This window comes from Alligator mississippiensis, chromosome 4 (genome assembly GCF_030867095.1).
Source record: "Alligator mississippiensis isolate rAllMis1 chromosome 4, rAllMis1, whole genome shotgun sequence".
Lineage (NCBI taxonomy): Eukaryota > Metazoa > Chordata > Crocodylia > Alligatoridae > Alligator > Alligator mississippiensis.
The window spans coordinates 209,031,674-209,055,458 of record NC_081827.1 but is presented as its reverse complement, the minus strand read 5'-3'; the positions used below and the strand labels follow the sequence as shown (position 1 = coordinate 209,055,458).

At 47.2% G+C, this 23,785-nt stretch overlaps 3 protein-coding genes across 5 annotated transcripts; all 3 read left to right on the top strand.

The window, feature by feature from the left end:
- Window positions 1-40: 40 nt before the first annotated feature.
- Window positions 41-10,357, top strand: HOXD10 (homeobox D10). Its single transcript, XM_006272230.3, has 2 exons — window positions 41-8,030; window positions 9,408-10,357. Exons 1-2 carry the CDS (start codon window positions 7,289-7,291, stop codon window positions 9,683-9,685), a joined length of 1,020 nt encoding a protein of 339 aa, XP_006272292.1. The 5' UTR covers window positions 41-7,288; the 3' UTR covers window positions 9,686-10,357.
- Window positions 10,358-13,372: 3,015 nt separating this feature from the next.
- On the top strand, window positions 13,373-15,472 carry HOXD9 (homeobox D9). Its single transcript, XM_019480603.2, has 2 exons — window positions 13,373-14,125; window positions 14,492-15,472. The coding sequence occupies exons 1-2, from the start codon at window positions 13,501-13,503 to the stop codon at window positions 14,731-14,733; spliced, it is 867 nt and encodes a 288-aa protein (XP_019336148.1). The 5' UTR covers window positions 13,373-13,500; the 3' UTR covers window positions 14,734-15,472.
- A 4,682-nt stretch (window positions 15,473-20,154) lies between these two features.
- Window positions 20,155-22,140, top strand: HOXD8 (homeobox D8). Of its 3 annotated transcripts, XM_059727257.1 has the most exons (3): window positions 20,155-20,380; window positions 20,651-20,798; window positions 21,388-22,140. In XM_059727257.1, the coding sequence occupies exons 1-3, from the start codon at window positions 20,255-20,257 to the stop codon at window positions 21,681-21,683; spliced, it is 570 nt and encodes a 189-aa protein (XP_059583240.1). In that variant the 5' UTR covers window positions 20,155-20,254; the 3' UTR covers window positions 21,684-22,140. The 3 variants fall into 3 exon arrangements, with proteins under 3 accessions (XP_059583240.1, XP_059583239.1, XP_019335760.2); XM_059727256.1 differs by having other exon boundaries at window positions 20,155-20,798; window positions 21,391-22,140; XM_019480215.2 differs by having other exon boundaries at window positions 20,155-20,798.
- Window positions 22,141-23,785: the final 1,645 nt, after the last annotated feature.

Here is a 23,785-nt window from a genome sequence, read left to right as displayed (position 1 = left end):
GGATCATAGCGTTCACCGGGCTAGAGCCAAGTCCCATTAAATAAAAATGGAGGAAGCCAAGTCAAATTATTTTCAACGGATTTAAAATTAACCTTAGTTTGGAGCTCTGACTCCTGTGTTTTTAGCTATGTCTAGCCCTCAGGGATAGCCCTGAAGTGGAAGGCAGATCAAACATGGCTGTCTGCAGCCCATCACTTCTGATGGTGCCATAATTCCTATAAATAACGAAAAAAGCCTTTTTAACAGGTCAGACTTCTGAGAAGCCCAGGACCCAAAGCTCAGACGAAAGCTTCCTTGTTAGTGAGGGTTAGGTCAGCACGAGGACCCTGAGCATTTCCAACCACAGGCAGCCAGAAACATTTGTAGCTGTTCTTTTCTTAAAGAAGTTTAGGAAAACGAGAGTAAATATTTGAAAGACCGTTTTTACCCAGTCGACGCGAGTATCCTATTTTTAACCGCAAAAATTAGACTAGCTCCCTAAAAAAGAACCGGCCTCGTCTTTATGTTTAAAGTAAAAGGGTTTGGTGGAAGTCTCTCCTCACTTTATGTTGCGTGACCTGGCTAAGCTGTTTACAAAACCTTGAACTGTCTAGACAACACCATAAAAGCCGAGGATCTAAACAGCTTAATTGGGTTATATTATACACCTTCTGGTGGGGGAAAAAGAGATTTCCGCAATGTGCAATAAAGGAAAGGAGTGAGAAAAGAATTTGGCTTTTTTGAATGGAACCGAGTGGGTCTCATTACACTTGGCTTCTAGTAAAGGCAAAAGTAGGCGAGTAAGTAAAAAAAAGACCCCAAATTAACCCCCTCTCCAAAGATGAAATCGCAGGGAAGGATCAGTAAAAATAAAAATTGAAACTCTTTAGCAAGAAAAACATAAGTGTCTGCCTTTGAACTTCCAAAATGTCAAGGTCATCACCTTTAACCTTTCTGAATAATTAGGCGCCTTAAGGTTCCTCTGTTATTTTCAACCACCACCCACTCTCTCTCTTTCTCTCTGTCTCCCTCTCTCTCATACACACACATCCACACCACACACACACACCACACGCGCGCGCGCACACACACGCACACTTCTTACTGCATAGCTATCCATATTAGCAGATGCATCACGCAAAGACAATGTCAACTGTCATTGTGAATATTTCCCCGTCACTTCAAGTTAGCACATTTCCCCGATCTAATCGGTTAGTTATATCCATATATTTTTGATTTTCCTGCCCGATTCTTGCGCCCAGAAAATACATTAAAACCTTTTTCTTTCTTTATTAAGCCCCCAGGTTCTAAAATACTCAAATTAGCACAGCGGAATATAAGAGACCATGAGGCTTTTTTCAAGGAAAAATGATATTTCCAGCTAGCTCCGTTACAAATATATTTTATCAGGAAATATCCTAGAAATACACGCAGTTGTAAGCAACCACTAAACACGCTTGGCTTCACATTATAACTACATTCTCAGAGCTCTTCCGGGTCTTATTCCACGGACTCCGAATATTTTTGTTGTTGGTTTCATGTCCGTACTGTGCATTTAATAACTGATCCGAGCCTATGACTTTTTCCTGTAAAATTAAGGCATCACAAAGATGCGATCACAAAAACGAGCAGGCTAATAGAGCCGGTGTAGATTTTTACAGGCATAGCCGCTTGCAAGTATTATTTTAAAAGAAAGAAAGAAAGGTAAAAAGTCAGGACAAAAGACAGAAAATCAGAAGACAAAGAAAGAGAGAAATCCATTATTTTAAGGTACCTAAATGCATCCAAATTGAAAATAAAGCCAGAGAGAAATAAATTCCCTTGTGCTTTGTCGCCAAATTCCACAGGAGGGCGCGCTCACGTTCGGTAAAGCTCTCAATAGTCCTGATGTTCAAGTATATTTTCCTCCTAATAATAATCCCACTCCTAATAAAATATCTAATATATAAGTAACGATAAGATTTCAGGGCTTTCGAAATGAGAAAATAAAGCATCAAAAAGATTTATTAAACAAATAACCCAGAGCCGTGACGTGCTCGAGAAATATGCCACATGACCAGAATTTTGGGGGGTCGCAATCTTTTGTAATGCATCCGAGCTCTAAAAAATCCCATAATCCGAAGGGGGAAAATCCGTTGAATTCAGAATTCGTTCACTAGAGCCAAAATCTGTTTACTCCTTTTAGTGCAGCCTTAAAACCCAGAGAACAAGAATCCTATCAAAACCTGCGTTTCCTTTGCACAGCCCATCTTTAAACGGTTATTGCAAGTCTTTTGTTGAAGAGATGTCAACGTGCAGATAGCATTGTTTTAGAAATGCATTTTATTTGAGCAGAAGTCGTGTTTTTTATTCTGGATATGCCTATTTAAGGGGAAATCAGAACGAAACCGCAGGGCAGCTATTTTTAATATCCGAACCTCACCTTGCCAGGGCACTGCTAAATAACAACCTCTCCCCTTAGAAATACTATAGATATCAGGCAAAAGGAATGCAGATGTTTGGAAATTCAAGCTAACTCGCTGCATTTCCTGGAGATCCTCCAGCGGATTTCTATTCCATTTCTCCAAAGGCACACTTTGCGTGCTACCACCAAAGAGCAGGGACAGCTTTTTCTATGCTTGTTTGCAGCAATCCCCTCGGACTAGGTAATGAGTGATCAGCCCTATTCCGCATTTTAAAAAACCCGACCCCGGCAAAGAATTTGTTGGCACTGTGTCTGCGAGGGTGGGTTTTTGTAGAAGTTCATTGTTAACAGTTTCCTAGAAATAGCCTTCCCGTCTGGAATAGAACGGCCCAGCAGCTTCTGCAAGCCTTGGGGGCGTAGGAGCTGAAGGTAGCGCGTTTTAACAGAAGCCAGACCACAGCCTCCCCCCTAAACAAGTCCTCCCGCGAGATGGGCACCTCCGTTGCCAGAGGAGCTCGCGTGGCCACGGGTGGGTGGGTTGGTGGCTTTCAGATCTCGCCTACTCCCTGCACTTCTTGGGCTTCTCCTTAGCGCTTTGCCCTCCTTCACCGGCCCTCCGGGAGGAATGGAAGTGGCACTGCAAGCAGAGATGCTGTCGATCAAATAATTAGTTGATTGGAATGCTGCTTTGTTCTCGTTGGAGTCATCGTGTAAACGTGATGGTGCGGGGGTTAGAGACAGCCTCTGCTCTTAAAAAAAATAAAGGCTGCCCGCTCTTTCCAAATTTCTGTAGAGCTGGTCCTGCTGGAGAGCGAGAAGGGATCCGCGAATTTCTGGTGAAAGGCGAAGTCAGCCAGGAATCCCTGCAAAGATAAACATGCACTTGAAGGACCCAAGATCAGGGGCTAGACGGGGGCGTCTGGACCGGTTTGCAGATAGAATCCTAGACCCGGCAAGCAGACCCTGAGCTTTGCACGTCTGGGCACAAAGGGATATGGATAGACAATAGGGGAAGGTTGGAACCGTGTAGGGATATTTTGGAAATAGGGGCGACGCTTTGCTGTATGCTCACACGCTGCAAATATAGAGGCTACCCTGCCGGAAAGGCGAAGGTGCTCTTTACCAGCTCCGGGCTCATAAAGGAGGTTTGCTTTATCAGCCCCAGTAATTCGGAAATCCAGAAAGGCACCCGGATGGCTTTTAAAAAATCCGAAGAATAGAAACAGTCAGCTAAGAAGTTGCTTCTTTCTCTGGAACCAGGACAGACGGGAAGCAGGGCACAGTGACAGTTGCATTATTAAAAAAAGAAAGGTCAGGAGATGGTGGTTAATTCCCGCCCCCGCCCCCCCAAATAAAACGGTTCTTCAATCGCTCTGCAATACAGCAACGAGAGATAAAATACACCGTTCACATTTTGAAAGGGTTCCTCAATAAAGTGCGGAAATCGACTACATTAAAGTAATATTGCTAAATACTTCCTAGGTTTCTGGCTATTTTAAAGCCAGCGATTTCTTGCAATATTTCTTGAACTGATTCATGCATCTGCGAAATATCCATCCTATTTCCGTACCCTGCCCCATCCCCCTTCAAAAAGGAGTCACGAACACTGCAAATTGCAGTTAGATCTGTAAGAAGCCTGGAGTGTCAGAATCCTGTCCCCAGGAATAGGGCGGAGGAGGGAAAGGGAATGAAAATCCAACTTCCTCGCGACATTTTTTAATCTCGAGTTTTTATTCCTAACATTTATTAAGGCAGAAAAGTGTAATGTCATCGTCTATTTTATTACGATTAGTCGTTTAGATATATATGGGCTCTTTTGTGGATCCTCCCCCTCTCCCTTGAAAAAAATTGGGGCTTTGAGAGCAAAACCTTTATATTAATGTAGAGTGTATATCTCATTAATTGCACAATATTGATTTATTTATTAATGTTAATTACTTTATTCCATCTTAATATGATTTAAAGCGACAGTGACATTAAATAAGGCACCATTTCCCCAAAGACTATGCCATGTTTATTCAACTTCTATTTACATCAGACTTAAACTTTCTTAAGGTTCCTTTTTTTCCTTCCCCCCAAAATCCTGTCCTCCTTCATGTCCGGTTTTTAAAAAGTCGTGATTTATTACGATCAAAAGTTCTGAAGGAGTTTTTGGACGCCCCTAAATGAAATATATATTTTTAAATGATAATCTGAGTTACCTATAGGTATGGAAGGAATTCCTATTTTCATTTAAAATCAAGGAAACGGTACATATAATTAGGAGCCAGCCAGTCAGCTCATTAAATAGACCAGACGCTGCAGCGCAGTTAAGCACTAGGTTATTGTTTTAACTTTACCATTGGGCAAAATCCCCAGCAAACCTCTGAGATAGATAATACTTCAGTTGGGATATTTCTGGGAGACTCTTCTAAAAGTGTAAATAAAGATTATGAAAGACCATTTGATGGGCATAAAATTCCTGATTAGATTTAACAGTCAAGTCTTAAACTGCTTCAAGGAAAATAGTATTTTGTTTCTTTAAACTCTGTGGGTTGTCTGGGCTGTTGTTGAAAAAGAGGAAATTGCTAGAAAGCAGGGGGAAAAATACAGTCCTCAAGCAGGGAGCATCGTGAACTCCACGGCAGCTGGCTCCTGAGCTCAGACAAATCTTAGCAATGGCTCTGATCATGATCTCAAATATCTTGTTTTTTTTAAGGAAAAAAATCCCCCTTTCTATCCTAGCTCTTCAAGGGCGCTCAGACCTGTGGGGTGAGGCAGGGAGGCAGGCAGGGAGCAGGCAAGGCAGAGAAATCTTTAAAGCAGCTAATATTCTGAAGGTAATATTTAAACTCTCCGGTAACACAGAAGCTTTAGACTGAAGCTGTAAAAGACACTGGCTCTTAACCTGACAATGATGTTGTATTTGAACAGCTGCGATAAGGTTTTAAAAGGTCTGTCTCATTGCCACAGCGAAATTTTAAATAGGGTTATTGTTTCCAACAATGTAAAGTGGGGCGAAAAGTGAGAATCATTCAAACGTCAGGAATTAGGATAAAATTCCAGTTCCCGTTGGTGTGATATGCGAGCAGCAACTCTGCTTTGTGGCAGACGCAGTTTAGACGCCTTTTCACGTGCTGCTTGTTCTTAGATAGCTGGATATTTTCTTAAAGACTAAAAAATAAGTGTTTGGGTGTTGCAAAGGCCCAAAATAAATAGACCAGATGAACCTGAAACCAAATTTATCAAGTCCACTTTGCCTCTGTGTAGGTCCCTGGCAGCTTTAGCCTTAGACCAGAAATGGGGGAGTTTGAAAGTAATCAACAAAGATAAGAAGCGTAAACTGTTTGTTCCGTTGCAATTCTTAGCGGAAGAGCCCGGGATGTACAAGCAGTGGTAAAGTGTGGGGGAAAGTCCCAAACACATCCCAAGTGTCGGGCAAGAAAAGTCTGTTTTGTTAAGTAAGCAGTTACTGTTGCCTTGTGTCATTTATTTTTAATATTCAAACTGCATTTATCATTCTCCTAAAAAAAGAAAAAGAAGAAGTTGCTTGAACAGTTGTAATAAAACTCGGAGTTTTCTATATGTTTTTAAATGAGGAATACTACAGAAAGGAAATTATCTTTATGGTTCTTTCAGTATCTAGGGCAAGTATTTATTTATTTATTTATTTATTTTGCCCAAGCAGAGTGAGAGAGCATTGTAAAATAATTTTAGGAATCTGGTGTAACTATAAAACTCAACTGATGACAAAAGTATAGCTTTTAATATTTGACGATTTGTGTTAAAACAAAAATTGACCTTCTTGGTTAGTAGCGAGGAAAAAAATCAATAGTATAATTTTCAATAATTCATAACGCGAACGCCATTATGCTAAATCTTAACTATTAATCTTATCCTTTACAAAGTCTCGATTGATTTGTTAATAAAATATCTTCCCGTGTGTGGCAACAGAGGGTATAACTCTTTAAAAAGCTTCAGAAGCAAGAAAATTACCAAGTAGCCCAAGAATGTAGATGAGAATTTTATTGATCGCCCTGATTCTTCTTAATATGTATTAATAAATTCCACAACCTTTTGTACCTTGCACTTGTCAGGAACCAATGCTTTTACAAAATCCATAAAAGGAAAACATATTTTTCTTTGCATAATAACCAAATGACACCTTCGGATTTCTCACACGCTTCAGCACATCCAGTTGCCTAAAACTTTTAAGGTGGTGTGTGGTTTTTGTGATCAGGTTTATGAGTATGGAGGGAAAGTGGGGAGAAAGCTCCTTTCTCAAGCAGTGAGCTGGAGGGGCGGTTGCTCTCAGGACAAATTGCTTGCAAATAATTGTCTTCTGCACGAAACTGCACAGGGTCTTGAAGTCATGGGCGTTCGTGCGGTCAGAAGAAACCACTTATTTCCGCGCAAAAAGGAAAGCACCCGACATTTACCCTTGCACAAAAGTCTGGGGGGGTCTGCTTATGTACATGCCACTGTTTTTTCGTGGCTTTATGGCTGCAAGGATCTGTTTCGTGCTAGCCTCCTCGTCTCTTTCGAGCCACGGACAGCGAGCTGCCAAGCTTTCGGCGAATTCGGACTCATCCTGTGTGTAATAATAATAAAAAAATAAAATAAATAAAGCCCCTTGTTTTAAATCAGCGCAGTGCGCCAGGGATGCTTTGCAAGGCTTCTGCATGGAGGGAGCACTTTCCCTCTGACGTTCTAGATGTCGCTGTTGACCACACTTGAGATGCAGCCGGGACTGTCCCGGGGAGCACGTGACTCGCGGGGAGGTAGCGGCTCAAGGCCATTTTCAAATCTCATTGGCTTGGTTGTCATGTGGTTGTGCAGAGGCATCCACAATTACACAGGGAATGTTTTCCTAGAGATGTCAGCCTACAAAGGACACAATCTCTCTTCTTCAAATTCCTCCCCAAAATGTCCTTTCCAAACAGCTCTCCTGCTGCTAATACTTTTTTAGTAGATTCTTTGATCAGTGCCTGTAGAAGTGACAGTTTTTATTCTAACAGCGCCAGCATGTACATGCCACCTAGCACAGACATTGGAACTTATGGAATGCAAACCTGTGGACTTCTACCGTCTCTGGCTAAAAGAGAAGTTAATCACCAAAATATGGGTATGAATGTACATCCTTATATACCTCAAGTAGACAGTTGGACAGATCCGAACAGATCTTGTCGAATAGAGCAACCTGTTACACAGCAGGTGCCCACTTGTTCCTTTACTACAAATATTAAAGAAGAAAGCAATTGCTGCATGTATTCTGATAAGAGAACAAAACTCATTTCTTCAGAAGTCCCTTCCTACCAGAGGTTGGTCTCTGAATCATGTCCCATTGAAAATCCCGAGGTTCCTGTCCCAGGATATTTTAGACTGAGCCAGACCTACGCCACTGGGAAAACCCAAGAGTACAATAATAGTCCTGAAACGAGTTCAACTGTAATGTTACAGTTAAATCCTCGCGGCAGCTCCAAACCGCAGATATCTTCTCAACTTCAGATGGAAAAGAAAATGAATGAAAACCCGAACAACCAAGACAACTCAGCTAAAGTCTCTCAAGTGGAAAGTCCAGAGCCAAAGTCCACTTTGCAAGAGGAAAGGAGCTGCCTGGCTGAAGGCTCTGTGTCCAGCCCAGAAGTACAAGAGAAGGAAAGTAAAGGTCGGTATCGTACAGTTTAAACCGTAACGTGGTATAACTCGAACACGCCAGCATCATAAAACACAGTATAATATACTAACAAGCATTACAGCCATAACATTTAATGATAAGCAGCTACCGGGCTGCAGGTGCTGTGTGTCTCTGAAGATTTTAGAAGGGGAAAATGCTGCACAAAAGATTTTTGCTCATATCTCCATGTCTTTGCATGCATTTAGCCTCTGTGAAGTCACAGAATTGATATGTTATTCTCCTTAATGTAGTCCAGTCTCAGTCAACCAAATTCCTTTAAAAAGCAGGTCTGGAGGTTGTAAAATACGACCAAGGCAACTTTTCTCTTGGAATATTTTGCTTGAATATTTTCACTGAGCCTAATTGTGGTTTGAGTGCTTTGCAAGTTAATTATGGTCCTATTAAAATTGGGGGAAAGGGGTGCTGCAAAGCTGGATAAAGTTTTAAACAAACGTACAATGAAAGCAAGAGCCCGCTCTCTGGTTGTGGAAAAGTGCAATATTTTAATGTGGTGCTTTCGACAGTCTGGGTTTGGTCTTAAAAAGTGCAACATTATTCTGACAAGTATTAAAGAGCTTCAAGAGGTTGCTAACTAATTGCATTTTCCTTTTATAAAGACTCAAAAGCCTTAATTTCGACTGGGAAGTGGTGGAGTATTAAAAAAACGGGGGGCAAATACCTTCTGAAAATGTACTTTGCAACCTCTAGGTCGATTTTTATCCAATATGTGCATATATTTTTGTATATGTATGTCATTTATATTTACCCAACCAGGTCCAGTTTTATCTGGGACCAATTTCTTTCTAATGGCAAAAAAAATCTGAAAGGGAAATGAAAGAAAAATATCCGTGGCTGAGGGTGTTGATTTCAAATGTGATCATTTTAGCTGAAAAAAAAATTGCTCCTACCTGCTTCTCCATCTGTTTGTGTGATTCGACATTATGATAGAGAGGAAGCTGATCCCAAATATATTGTGTTAATACTTTTTTAATTGAGAGATTTTCTTAGCAAGTGTTTTATAAGCCCAGTACTGTCATGGACAGCCTAGCCCCGTTAAAATGTAAGCATTGGATTGATGGCAGGTTAAATATTGTTCAGATGTTAAATGCTAGTTGAAAACTTTAGATGGATTTTTTTTAAAGAGGGCTGAAAAATCCAAAGAAGAGTGCATCGTGTTATCTGAACTATTTAACCTGAGTCTGGCAGCGATTACAAAATTATTCCAGTGTACACACCTCATACTAGCAGTGTTTAATCCCACATTTAACGTATCTGCCAGACTCTATAGAGGAGGGTTCATGGCCAAGGGTATACTTTAACAGCCTGAGGTATTTTTGATTTTTTTTTCTTCTTCTTTGATTTTGATAGAGGAAATCAAGTCTGATACTCCAACAAGCAATTGGTTAACTGCAAAGAGTGGCAGAAAGAAGAGGTGTCCTTATACTAAACATCAAACACTGGAATTAGAAAAAGAGTTCTTATTCAATATGTATCTCACTCGAGAGCGCCGCCTAGAGATCAGTAAGAGCGTAAACCTCACTGACAGGCAGGTCAAGATTTGGTTCCAAAACCGCAGAATGAAGCTCAAGAAGATGAGCAGGGAGAACCGAATCCGAGAACTGACCGCTAATCTGACCTTCTCTTAAACCGTAAACCTGGGGTTGAACCAGTGAGAAATGGGCACTGCACCACCAGTTGCTAAATGCAAGAGTGACTTGGAGGGGGAAAAAACAAACCTTCATTTTTCATTTTTTTCTGATAGAATGTGACTTTTTGTCCTTCTTTTAGTGCTGCAAGTGAATATGTATTACTATGATGAGTATATATATATATATATATATATGTATATATATATATATATATACATATATATATATATATATATATAAACCTAGCACGTGTAATTTATTTATTTTTTTTTCTCATCGTAATGCAGGGTAACTGTTATTGAACGTTATCATTTGGTCTTAACTTATTGGAACTGTCGAACATCCAAACAATGTGACTTTTTCATGTTTTTACTAACAAAATGGTATTTATGTGGGGCTATTACACGGGCCATAACATTTTGAATACATTCAGTACGTTAAGAGAAGAAGAAAAAACTTTTGGGGGAAAACAAAGCACATTACAATGTAACTATCCTCTCGAATGAACTTAGACATTGTCCTTCGTCAAATGGATTCTTGAGTCCTTCTCCATTGTAGACATTTTCTTGTGGTGCATATGTGGTATAGTAGTGATTATACAACAGCGATATGTCCTTCTTGTGCATGTTCTACTCGCATGTATAATTGCAATAAACTCTGTAAACTACTGCGGTTGCTTTGGCTCTCTACAAATGTTTAAAAGTGCAGATGCAGGTTGGTTTCCCGGTCCTTCTTTACCAGCAGCTGTTTGGGTCGATGTAGCTTCTTTTCTCTGTTATTTTTCTTTGTGTGTGTCTGGTATTTGGGGGAGGGGGTGGGCCGGGGGTGGAAAATAATGTACATCTAATTCATTTATAATTGTGACTGTAAACAACTGATTCATTGATCAAATATTGTGTAGTCGTTAGCAGTCTGAAAAGTGAATGCAAAAAAAAAAAAAAAAAAAAAGGATGCTAAAATGTTATCACCTAAACTGGACATCCTCATCCAATCAACTCATATATGGTAAGTGATAAAAAAAAAACCTCTCTCGTACAAACTGTCAGCAATATGCGTGTCATTTTATTTGACGTTAGCATGTTGATTTAAAAAATAACAGTCCTTGTGTGCTCACAACGTGTAGAGTTTGATTTCTCGTCCTCAGTTGCTTCCTTAAAAATGTAACATACGAAACGCAAAGCAAGGGCTAAATAAATACTCCAAAGTTCAGATCTTGGTCATCTCTGGGGTCTCAGAGCCTTGCAGAGGGGGAACCCAGTTCCCTCGACCTCTGCCAGGGTAGCGTGTTTTTAAGCAGAAAACATTTTTTTTTTTTTTGGGGGGGGGGGGGGGGTCCGCTCACGAAATTGCGTGGAGGAGAGCGTGAGTCTCGCCAGCCCTACTTCTGTCAACCGGCACCATTTTTGTTTGCTCGAGAAGTCGTTTTATTTCCCGCAATTGCATGTCAGTAGCACACATCAGGATAATTAAGTTCTCCCCTCTTAGCCCTTTCTGTAAAGTGTTGGTAAAAAAACATTATTAGCAGTCACTTTACCTTGCAGAGCGAGCAGGGGGCAGATATTCGAAACAGAACGGCAAATGCCTTGCAAATGAACATGACTCCTAATTGAAGTCCAAATGCTCGAACATGCTTTCACCTTCAAACAGTATTGGAAAAACAGTGTGGAGACAGCCTGCTCTCCCAACCCAGCTTCTAAACAACACACACCCCTCCTCTCCCCAGGCAGTTTCAAAATCAAGAAATTAGATCCAAGAGCCTGCCAAGGCGCCCCTGCTCCATGCCACGAAGACGGGGCAGGCTGCAGATGGTGACATTACATTTTGCTCGCTGTCGCGGGGATTTCTGTTAGACAAATACTCTTCAAAGCATTCACTTCGCAGCACTGGGTAAAACGTAGATGTATTTTCCTCAAAGCAAAGCACAAGCAGTTGGAGGCTAAAGAAAGCCGGGGGTACTTCCGTGTGCTGTGTTTACCCTGACTTGAAAATGCCCCTGCTTAAAACAAGGACCTTCAGTGGATTCAGTGCTACGTGTAGTTGAACATCCCTTTCTTTTCTTTTCACTCAAGGGGTCTCGACACATCACGCCAGAATTTGCAGTGGTGGGGATATAATTAGATGGCTACATACCAAACGCTTAGTAGATGAAGACGTTCATTTGAACCTGCCTGCCTGATCAGTTTATCTCTGTGGATAATTAGGTGCAATCCCTGAGTACGAAACAAACTGCGTGTGGAGAGCAAATAAAGCCGGAGCACGCGAACGCGAAGGAAGATTTTAGAGCCAAAACGCAAAAAACCCAGCGTCAGAGAACAATAAATCACTAAATAAACAGGAATTTCAGCCCCTTCCTTACACTAGCCAGTGAGTAGGAAATGTTTTCCTCTGTGCTTTTGTGTGATATTCTCAGGGAGTTGCGTTGTGGGCTATGAACTAACTGTGTGCATTTTCTTCAGATTCCAATACATCCACCTTCAGTCTGTCTGGGGAACAGAGCTGTGCTGCCGAACCTGGGTAATTTAGCTGGAAATCCTCACCAAATATTCTCTCGGGGCGGGGAGAGGAGAAGCCTAGCAGAAAATCCCAGCGAGGCATTTCACGTCAATAAAGTGGCTTAAGCAACATTTATCCTCCCCACACTATTTTTGGAGGAGGGCGAACCCCTGGCGAGAAGTGTTTTGCTTGGTTAGGGACGTGTGCGAAGCTGCCGGCTGTGCGTAAGGCTGCAAAAGAGCAAAACACTTTCTGGCCAGAGAGCTGTCTCTCGCCTGCTCACCTCGCAGGGGTGTTTTCAGCTGTGGTTTTATTGATATCTGTGCTGGGCTTATCAGGGATTTCGTTTGGTAAGCGTTCGCCGACTGTCCCTTCCTCAAGCTGCGAAGGGACCAGCATGCCTGACACAATGAGCTTGGCCACAACTGAGCTCCAGAGCCCCGAAGTTTCCCAAATAGAGGAGCATGTGTTGAGCAACACGTCAGTGGTGCGGGGAGACACAGGCTTTGCTGTTCCATCAGTCCATTTTATTAGGGGCACATTAATCTATAATCAAATACACCTCATAAAATTTTTATTGAAAGACATAAAATCATTACAGAGGTCTTCCACCTGTTTTAAAACAACACAATGGGCATCTCTCTTCAGCGACGAACCCCCCCCCTCCCCCCCCAAATGGACGCTTTATTTGAACAGGGGGAAGAGGGGGGAGAAGAAAAGGCGAGTCCCTGCCCTAAAATATGGAAGTCACCACAGAGTGCTTTACTGTAACATGTCCCTGCCTGGCGAGGAGCCGCTGCACTCAGTGCTGGCTCTGGCTGCGGTGGTGTTTGCAAGCAAGACCCCCCCGCCCCCCCTTTCCCGGAGGGTTTTCTCAGCGGACTGGAGCCGGATCCGACAGCCGAGGCTGCCGGCCGGCTCCCAGCCCCCTGCCTCTCACTGGTTCCGAATGAATGGCAGAGATCACTCAGAGGAGGTGAAGAAATAGTCCGCGGCTGCCAGCGCCGGGCGCCACGCCCGCTCGGGCTCCCGCGGGGCAGGGCGCCGGGCCCGGGGAGCGGCGCGCAGGGGCCGCCCGGGCCCCGCGCCTAGCGCCCACTTGAATTGGGCGGTGTTGTTGTTGCTGATGATTTTTTTTTAATCACAGCAGCCCCAGTTTAGCGGATTGATTTACTCCCAGTATTGGTAAATATGATCACGTGGGCTCCGCAACCAATGGTTGAGGCTCGCAGTCTGCAAAATACTACGATTGTTCTCAGGGAGGGCATCAGCTACAGTTAACAGTGTAACCTTTTCTATGACTAAGAGGGAGCCTAAAAATGTCTAGTGGCACCATAAGTAACTATTATGTCGATTCTCTCATAGGCCATGACAGCGAAGAAGTTTTCGGGAGTAGATTCGCCCAGGGAGGTCACAGTGCGACCTCGAGGCCATCAGGTGTGGCAGAGAGTTCAGATTTTGCCTCCTGTAGCTTTGCACCAAAATCCACCGTGTTCTCCACCTCCTGGTCCACGGTGCATCCTCAGCCGTCCGCGGCAATGACAGGGCTCTACCACCCCTACACGCACCAGTCCCAGTTAGGGGCAGGCGACACGGGCAGATACGTGCGCTCCTGGATAGAGCCCTTCCCGGGCTACCCCAGCAGCTCCAGCGCCAGCTCCTCCAACGGGCGCCACTACGGGATAAAGCCTGAGACGGGGGCAGCTGCCTCGTCCTCCACCACCTCCTCCTCCTCCTCCTCCTCTTCCAAAAGGACTGAGTGCTCCTCGGCCCGGGAGTCCCAGGGGATCAGTGCGCCCGAGTACACGAGCAGCCCCTTCCTGCAGGAGCCCCGGGAGAAGGCGGCTGCAGGCAGCGGCAGCAGCGCGGAGCCTCCTGGCTGCAGCCACAACCCCAGCCCCAGCAGCGAGCTGAAGGAAGAGAAGCAGCAGCAACTTGACCCAAGTAAGTAAAAAAAAAAAAAAAAAAAAAAAAAAAAAAAAAAGAGAGAGAGAGAGAGAGAACGAAATCGCCCTCTTTGATTTATTGCCGAAACCTGTAAGGCTCCAATGTGCAAAACTGATAGTTTTACTAACCTATAAAAACGTCTAGACGCCTACCCCAGCGCAGCAGCAACAAGCACCCATAAAGACTTCCCCATAACCACCTACCATCAAGACATCGTTTGTACAGTAAACAGACTGGGGCACCGAGGCTTTTATGATAATTCCCCCCCAAGTTGTGAAAACAGTCCATCCTTCGTTAAATTAATTTAACGACCTCTCTCTCTCCCCCCCCACTCCCGTCTCCCTCCCGCTTCCCTTTTTCCAGATAACCCTGCAGCAAACTGGATCCACGCTCGTTCAACGAGGAAAAAGCGTTGTCCCTATACAAAATACCAAACTCTGGAACTGGAAAAGGAATTCCTCTTTAACATGTACCTCACCCGAGACCGCCGTTACGAAGTAGCTAGGATTTTAAACCTCACAGAAAGACAGGTCAAAATCTGGTTTCAGAACAGAAGAATGAAAATGAAAAAGATGAACAAGGAGAAAGGAAATAAAGGAGACTAGCGCCGGGGGTGGAAATGCACCGGGGGGGGGGGTCTGGGTTTTTATTTATTTTTCTATCCCCCAGCGACCCCAGATACAATTTTTTTTTCTCTCCCCCCCTTTCGAACTTGAAATCAATCTGGTCTTTTTTAGCTAGAAGTGAGCTGTGGTCGATGTCGGGTATTTTTGGAAATCTGTCTTGCTCGCCAATGTGTTTCCAAAAGTTGCTTCATTTCCCTCTCTTCCTCCTTTCCCAAAACGGTCGGTTTCTAATATTGTGAGTACACGGTAGCTTTATCTGATGTTAAATGTTTGCCATGTTTCTTAAAAGTGGTGTAGTCTAGATAGTCACTTTGCCAAAGTAAAGGTAAGGGACAGAATTATTAAGGACGATAATACAACTATATATTAAATTACAGTTACTGCAATCCATGGCGCTATTGTGTTGTCCATGACTTATTAAGCTATTACCCAGAACCTCTGCTTTCTAGCTCTGAATTTTGCTCTTTACACTAGATGCCACGGTGAGGCAATGAGATCCCCCCCTTTAGTGCACTATTTAGGAGGTTGTGTCATACTTGAAGCAGTTTTCAGTAGGCCTAACATGTCCTGATCCCTCGGGTAGTTGGAGTTCTTGATACTGATAAATGTTGTATTAGCTATCACATGTTTCTAACTAGAGACCTGTTGTGATTGTTGTCACTTATTACGTAATAAAGTCTGACCTGATCAGATGAAATCACTGCAATCATCAAAGAAATGTGTGCATTCGTCTTCTTTTTATGCCACAGAGAAAGAGTCTTGTGTGGTGCATATGAAAAAACAAATCCATGATTTCCTCAGGGTCTGGGAGTCTGGGTCCTGCACAGCCCCAGCAGTTACCCGCGGGTGACTTTGGCTAATCTATCATAAAAAACCAGGATTTTCAAAAAGCAACAGAGACATTGATCTTTCGTTTATTTCACACACAGGAACTTGGAAAACATATCACTACACCTTTCATATCCAAATGAAAACTGTCTCCAAGTAGACCCTAATCCAGAAGAATATCTGAAGAAATAAAAGCAAACTCCAACCCCCTAAACTAGTCACATTTTGTCTATGATCGTCAGTAAACACCTACTCTAGAAAGTAAATCATAAAGGGCCTGGCTTCAGTTATATGTTGCAGATACGCCTACTACATGATCTTTCTTGAAATATGTTATATACAAGTTGTCTTTCAAAAAATCAGTGAGGTTTCGCGTCTGATCCCTTGGAATAATTCAGGAAATATTTCCGAAATAGCCCTCCACAGGCAATGATTTAAAATGATGCATGCTTTCTTAAATCTCCCCCGTCCCTATTTCTAATCTCGGTGCTATTTAACCTGAACAACTCAGAGACTCGGAATGGACACATACCACTACCAAGTTATCAGCTCGGGATGTGCGTGCGGGTCTGTTTAGCAACCAGTCTCCTGCTTTCAGCATTTATAAACACAGAGGACTTTATCAGGATAATTAAGATGAAGTTCATTGTAAAAAATGCTTTGTTTAAAGAGCAACCATTAAAATGAAGGATCCGTAAATATTTATGAGCAGTTCAGTTAATTTAAGATTCAGAAGAGTTGCAGAGACCTGGTTTTTAACGTTTTTACCTCTGTTAAAAAAGGCAAAGGAGCAGAGTATTAGGAAAAGGTGTTGCATGGATTCCCCATCCATTGTCGACCCTATACCTATAATTCTTTTAAAACAGGAAGAACCGAGGTATAATAAAACCATTGAGATGGCTAGACGTCTGGACCTAATGAGTTTACGATATGCTATGCCGCTTTTCTTTGAAACCATCTTATTTTGATGTTTGTGTTTGTTAGAAGAAAACAAAAATGCAGACAACCCAGGTCTTAAAATCTGGACTATAAATTTCAACATGTCAGCGTTGGGCCAAGGCAGAGCAGGCAAGGAAAGACGCTAAGGTCGAAACATAAAGCGATTTCTCTAAAAAAATCAATGCATTTGTGGAAATATATTTATAGAAGTGTGATTCGGTGATTAATCCTACTGCAAGCACATGCATGTTTTGGAAAATAGCATTGTGTATTGATTGATCTGTAACTAATGTCACTAAACCGTATTATTGCAAGAAGGATACTTCATTTTGTGGATTTTATCAGAGTGCTGGGAAGATACTGAAATCAAGCCCTTGCAAGATAGGTCGAACCTGATTTTATAATTTTTGAGTCACGAAGGCAGAATCACACTTGTCATTGTTTGCATGTTGCTTCTCTGCTTATTTCAAAATGGCAGGCGGAAAAATAGGCATTTGAAACAACTAGGCGGCCTCCAACTTCCACTGAAACAAAGTATTCACCAGAGCATCGCAACCCCACTCTAATTTCCGTGTGTCGTCTGTGATTTAAAAATTAAAATATCAAATCATGCTATTACAACATAACTAAAACTTGGACGGAATGGCATGTGAGGGCTAAACAAAAGAACAGTCTTCCGTTTCGTCTGCAGTGCAAATGTATATAATCAGATCAAAAACAAGTTCAAGGCGGGGAAATTCTGAAGTTGAAAATATCAGATAATCGTTGTGCAGTAGGTAGAGAATCGGGATCAAAATCGTGATAGCAGCGGTACGCAAAGACTGGCTTAGTAGACATCTTCTTTTTTTCCCGCCTGTCTTGTGTGAAGGGGACACTTATAGTTTACATTTAGTCAGTTGTGGGGATTAAAGGATGGTATACCTATGCTAAAAAGACATGGCACTGTGAATTTTGGGTAAAAGGCTTTTCTGTGACTACTAGGCGTAGGATTCAGGCTATATATACAACCTCCTTTTCTCTATGTGAAAACTGCTGCTATATACATTCTTTGGGTAGGGTATAAGCTGTGGAAATGACTTCGGAGGTTGAATGAGGAACATAAGAGCAAGTACGACGGTAAATCGTCGAATCCAAAGGTAAAAAAAAAACCAGCTACTTTTGAATCAAAGTAGAGTAAATATGTATACACCAAGAGCGAAAGCCGTCTGATTCCGATCAAGGTTGCATTTGACCACTAGAGGGCGCTATTGCTCCATTTTATGAGGCCTGAATTTTAATGTCTGGTTTTCGAGCGGGACATTTTATTAATGTATATAATATATAATCCCACTTTTAATCATGATTTTGATGTTTGTAACCAAAAATAAACACGGGGGAATATTCTTTATTCTGATCTAAAAAGATAGATTAGGGAAGCTTGCACGATCGGTTCTTTGGAGCTGATAGGAGGTCCCCGACTACACGGGCATGACACCACATCTGGTGATATCAACCCAGGGATGTGGAAACGAACACGTTTCTCCGGGCTGCTTCTTCTCGTTGCCTTACATTTAAATCTTGACAAATACACTGATCAATATCCCTTGCCTAGCGGTTAAGCGCTGCAAAATAAAAACCAGATGTAAGGCCGTTGGGTTGGGCCTGCTGTGGAAGAGGGCTGTCTGCGAGTCTGGTTTTTAAACTAAAACTGAAAGTGCTCGAACCTCTGAACAGCCCCTAAGCAAATGCCTCGTGTATCCTTTGGATCGATCCCCAGGCTCTTGGCATGTGAACCTGAGGTTTAGAGAGATCAAGGGTGACGGAGGTAAGGAGCTCATTTGCAAATGATTCGCTTTGTCGCCGAAATGGGGATCTTGTCCCTGTGCTTTCCCGACAAAAGAGAGAAAGAGAGGGATTGGTGAGGTCAGAAATGGAGTCTGTTTTCCTTAATACGAAACACACGTTTGAGTTTTGTCTGCCCGCTCATCTGTGGGCAATAATATCAATGGGATTAGGGAATAAAACGCGTTCACGTTTGGAGTGAATCACACCCGTTTATTGGAAGGGAAGGCTCCGCACGGCCGCGTGGCTTGCTGCACCCAGCAGGCCCAGTCCGGCCCGGCCTCCCCCTCCGCCCGTCCCGACGCAGGGGCCGGGGCTTGTTCCGCTTGCCCGGTGCCCGCTCTGCAGCGGTGTCGGGCAGAGGCTCCCGCACAGCCCAGGCTGGGTAGGGCAGGGCCCGGCCGCTGCGGTGTCCTGAGTAGCCCCGAGAGACGGGCCCGGAGGCAGAGAGCCGTGCTGACACGCTGGCGAGGGCGGGCGACACCAGGATCATTTCCAAGGCCGTGTCTGGTCACGGGGCTGAACCTCTCCCAGGCTGCTCGCAGGGCTTATTCCATTTGCCCGTCTCGCCCTGCAGCTCGGGCGGCGCCTCGGCGGGCTCGTGCAGGCCTGGCCCGGGCTGCTGTACCGGGTCCGGTGCAGAGGTGGGGCCCCCTCGGCCTGGGCTCTGGCTCCCTGCAAAAAGAGCGCGGGGAAGAGCAGTTAGCGGGGCAGGAGAGCGGGGCGGGGGATTGGGATGCTCCTGGATGGAGCCACGAATGCTCCCTCGATTGCCACGAGAGGCTCACACGTGGGGTCGGGCCTTCCCCGCGCTCCGCTCACAGCCGGGCACTGGGGTCGGCGTGGCCCGCCCGCAGCCTCCCCTCTCTAGGGACAGGGTCCTGCCTCCGAGGGCGCCCACAGGGGCTGCAGCAGGCTCAAGGCCAAGGCGCTCGGGTCACAAGCTGGATCGGGGCCCTGGATCCGGGCCGAGGGGCAGAGCGGAGCTGGAACCAGCCGTGCTGGGCCCGGGGCGGCCCGGGAAGGGGGCTCAGCGCGACCTGCACACCCAGAAATGCCCGTCCCGTCCCGGCCTCTGCATCGCCTCCCGGCCTCCTGGGAACATTGTGCCCGAGCTCGGACTCCGTCCCCCAGCGATGCTAATGCTCCCCCATGCATTTTTTTCCCTGCTTCGCTAACGTCGTCCGCCAAGGGTGAAATGATGGGAAGGATATTCATGGGCATGATTTCCATTAAGTAGCAATTAACCTGGGAGCCGCTGCTGGGCCTGCCCTGCGTCAAGGGTAAATGTGCATCTCATTTCCACGCCGCCTGCCCGGGGCTGGGGCCGGGCCTGCCCGCTTGGCGCTGCTCTGCGTTGTGTTGCGCTGTGCTGTGTTGTGTTGCGTTGTGACGCGGTGCCCCCCCTCCCCCCGCCCGGGCGGCCGCCGCCCGCGGGAGCGCAGCCCGCGCCCTCCGCACTGCCGCCCCGCCGGCGGGCGCTCGTGCCCCGGGCGCTGCCAGGCCCGGCCCGGCCCGGCCCGGCCCGCCCTGCCCCCCCGCGGCCCGCGGCCCGTGGGGTTTCCGAGCGGGGGGAGGATTCCTGTCCGGCCGCGGGAGCCGCGTGTCAGCTGGAGCCGGCCCCCTCCTGGGCGCGGGGCGCGGGCGGGTGCGTGCGCGGGCCGCCGGTGCCTAATAGGAAATAGTAAAAGCAGCGAGGCAGGTCGCTCCGGCTGCCGTTATAGCCCAGCCCCGCCGGGCCGCCGCGCACACAGCGCGGCCAGGGCACCGCGCCGGCCTGCCACAGCGCTGCGCCGAGGCGGAGGTGGAGGCGGCGGCGGTGCCTGGGCCCGGCTCCTGCTGCTGCTGCTGCTGCTGCTCCCCCCGGCCCGGCCCGGCCCAGCCCGGCCCGGCCCGGCCCTGCCCCGCGCCGATGAGCTCGTACTTTGTGAACCCGCTGTACTCCAAGTACAAGGCGGCGGCGGCGGCGGCTGCGGCGGCGGCGGCGGCGGGAGAGGCCATGGGCGCCCCGTGCTACGACTGCCCCTTCGCGCCCGAGGTGAGCGGGCGCCACGCCGCTGCCGCCGCCGCCGCCGCCGCCCTGCTCTACGGGAACGGCGCGGCCGCCGCCGGCTTCCAGCAGCCGCAGCCCGGGCCCGGCGGAGCGGGCGGCGGGGGCCAGGGCTATTACCACCCGGCCGGGGGGAGCCCCGCCGCAGCCTACCAGCCGCCGCCTCCGCCCCCCCCCGCGCCGCCTGCTGCTGCCCCCTGCGGCGGGATCGCCTGTCACGGGGAGCCCGCTAAGTTTTACGGATACGATAACTTACAGAGACAGCAGATTTTTACGACACAGCAAGAGGCCGAGCTGGTCCCATATCCTGACTGTAAATCGTCCAGTGCTAATATTGGCGAGGAACCAGACCACTTAAATCAGAGCTCGTCTCCTGCTCAAATGTTTCCCTGGATGAGAGCACAAGGTTGGGCGCAGTCGGGATTTGCTTCCCTCTCACGTCTGAGACCTCCACTTTTTTCTTCCCCCCCCCCCGCCCCCCCTCTGCTTCCCCTCTCTTTGCCTCCCTTGATCCCTTCCTGGCTCTATCGCCCGCGTCCTGCAACCGCGACGGCTTATGATAATAAAATCATACAGTAAGAAGCCCCTGGTCTGCGCTTCCCCCGCACCCCACTCCGCCCCGGCAGAAGAGGCTGAAACGCAGACACAGGGCATAAATCAGAGGAGGCCGGAGCCGGCTCCAGATTAAATATGAATTGGGATGGGGGGGGGGGGGGGAGACTTCCAGTTACCGGATAACACAATGACCAGTAAGCGCTGGGACGGAATGGAAGGAGAGGGGCCGATCCTGCCTGCAGCTCCTGTCTTGCCCTGCCCATCACTATCCCGGGGTAGTCCCGCGCGGGCCGGGCAGCTCACCTAGGCGGTAGCCCAGCCAGCAGGACGTGGCTTGTGTTCACCTTCCCCCCCCCCCCCCCCCTTTGCGAAAAAAACCCCAAACCAAACCAAACCAAAAAATCCCAAACAAAACCCTGGTGTGTTTTTGTTTTAATCAGCAGCTCCCGGTAGGAGGAGAGGAAGACAGACCTACAGCCGCTTCCAGACTTTAGAGCTGGAAAAGGAATTCCTTTTTAACCCTTATCTAACCAGGAAGAGGCGCATTGAGGTCTCCCACGCACTAGGACTCACCGAGAGGCAGGTAAAGATCTGGTTTCAGAACAGGAGGATGAAGTGGAAAAAGGAAAACAACAAGGACAAATTCCCGGCTTCCAGACAGGAGGGAAAGGAAGAGGAGGCCAAGAAGGAAGCACATGATCGGGAAGAGGACAGAGGCGAAGGCCAGAAGAATTGAGGTTCTGCCTTTCAGGTCGGGAGGGAAAGACTTAACTCAAAGGCCAGCCCGAGCTCGGGCTGCGAGCTCCGGCTCGGCTGCCTCGCCTTCTCCGCTTTCGTGTCTTCGTTTTCGTACCCTACGTGGCACTATCTCTTCACTAAACAGCTGCTCCGCTCTTCTGTATGTGGAAATCCGATACCAAATTTGTAGCCAGTTCTTTTTAATGAGACGTTTCCGATGTGATTGAAGTGAAACTTCCCAGTGATCCGCACCCACACGCGCAGCTTCCGCGAGGCTTTATTAATCGAACAAGTGCACTTGTACTAGGCTAAACCTTCTTCCTTTTTCGTTCTTCTCTTACGCTGAATAAATTAAAAAAAATCAATAATTTCTTTGCGGGGGGGGTGATCTTAGGGAAATATTTACCTTCTATTACGGATATTTGATTGAAATAAACGAAACTTATTGGCACGCACTGCTAAACTGTTGTAATTCACTGCCTCCTTCTCCCTAAGCGCGGCTGCCATTCCCACCCCCCACCCCACCCCCAGCACCCGCACCCGACCCCAGCCCTTGGCACCAGCCGCTGGGGCTACCTGCCGTCCTGCCACGGCTTTCAAGGCGCTGAGCCCGGTGTCGCTGCCGCTGTAGGCGGGGGGACGCGGCACCAGGCCTGGGCCGGTGTCAGAGCGGCCCTGCCGGTGCTGGGGGATTCACTTAGTGGCAGGTGAAGCCTGTTGAAAACGACTCTCCCAGGCCGAGCCCCTGCTCCTGCTCCCGTGTCACACGCGGGAGATCGGAGGCATCGGGCCCTGCTTGCATTGCCTCTGGCCCTGCACCCTGCCCGCACAGGCCGCCTCCTCCTCCTGCGCATCCGGGGCCCTCTCCATCTCCCCGTGCCTTGCGCGGGCGCCATATGTATCCGCGTGGCTCCTGTGAGACCATCAGGCCTACAGCTTTGGACCTCTTCTCCTGAAGCGCAGGCAGCGAGCCTCCGAGCCACTCCAGGCCGGCCACTGCGCTTATTTTCCATGAAGCAGGCCGTGCCTGCCTGGACACAGAGAGGAGTCGGCAGGGCGATCGGGTTTATTCCCCTGTTTTTGTTTCATAAGAAACGGGAACGGAGGGAGAAGTACGCAGCGCCCTGCTAAATTCAGCTCCGGTGTTAATTGAGAGCCTTCAGATTTGCAACTGAACATCCGTTCAGGGATTCAGCCTGACTTTGGATGTAAAGTGCCCTGAAAGCGAAGGAGAACCCGGGGTCCCCCGAGGTGGGACCTGGATGCTGCTCTCCTCTTTACAGCTGCGGGGCCGGCCCGGCACCCCCTGCCTGCATGGTGTCAACTGGCAAGTGGAAATCTTTTCGTTTTTTTAAGCTCAGAAAAGCAAGGGCCAAAACAGAGGGCTTCTGATGCATCCGGGAAACTAACCCTTTCCCCCAGGACCAGCCCCGTTGTCTTTATAGGGCTGGTGGCACCAATACAGATTGCTCAAGTGAGTAAATAAGGCTTGGCAGGAGCCGGCCCTAAAGCATCACACCTGGCTGCTAGCGAGAGACAGGGAGGTTTTCCCTGACCCGGAGCTTTTCGACTTCACTTCCCGAGGCTGATTCACCTCCGAGGTTTATGTTCCAACGACCGCGGGTGACATACGATATACACGAGGTCTAAGAAATCCCGAATATCTGCCCCCCCCCCCCGCCCCAACAAATGTCACACAGACAAGCGTGTGCAGACGCGCTACGTGGCGGCTGGGAAATAGGTGCCGGAAGAGAGAGCAGCCTCTATGCGCTTGAGCGCTCCCGCCGTGGTGCGGCCCAGAGCAGCGTGTGTCCGCGCAGCCGAAGCGGTGCAGAGGTTTTCCGTGGGCCAGGCCGCGAAGGCAGGCTTCAACACTTGCGCGAGGTGCTGCTTTAGCGGCTGCCGGGGAAGGGAGGGTCCATGGCTCCCCACCCTGCTTTCCATCGTTCCTATTTTTTCCCCGACGGAGTCAATACATCTGGCAGGACAGCTCAGACCCGAGTAGAGCCTCCTGGCTAGGCAGAGCCGAGGAAGCTTTCCGGATGCAGTGTCCCAATCCCGATTCTGCTTAAAATCCCCCCCCCCCCCACCCCCCATACT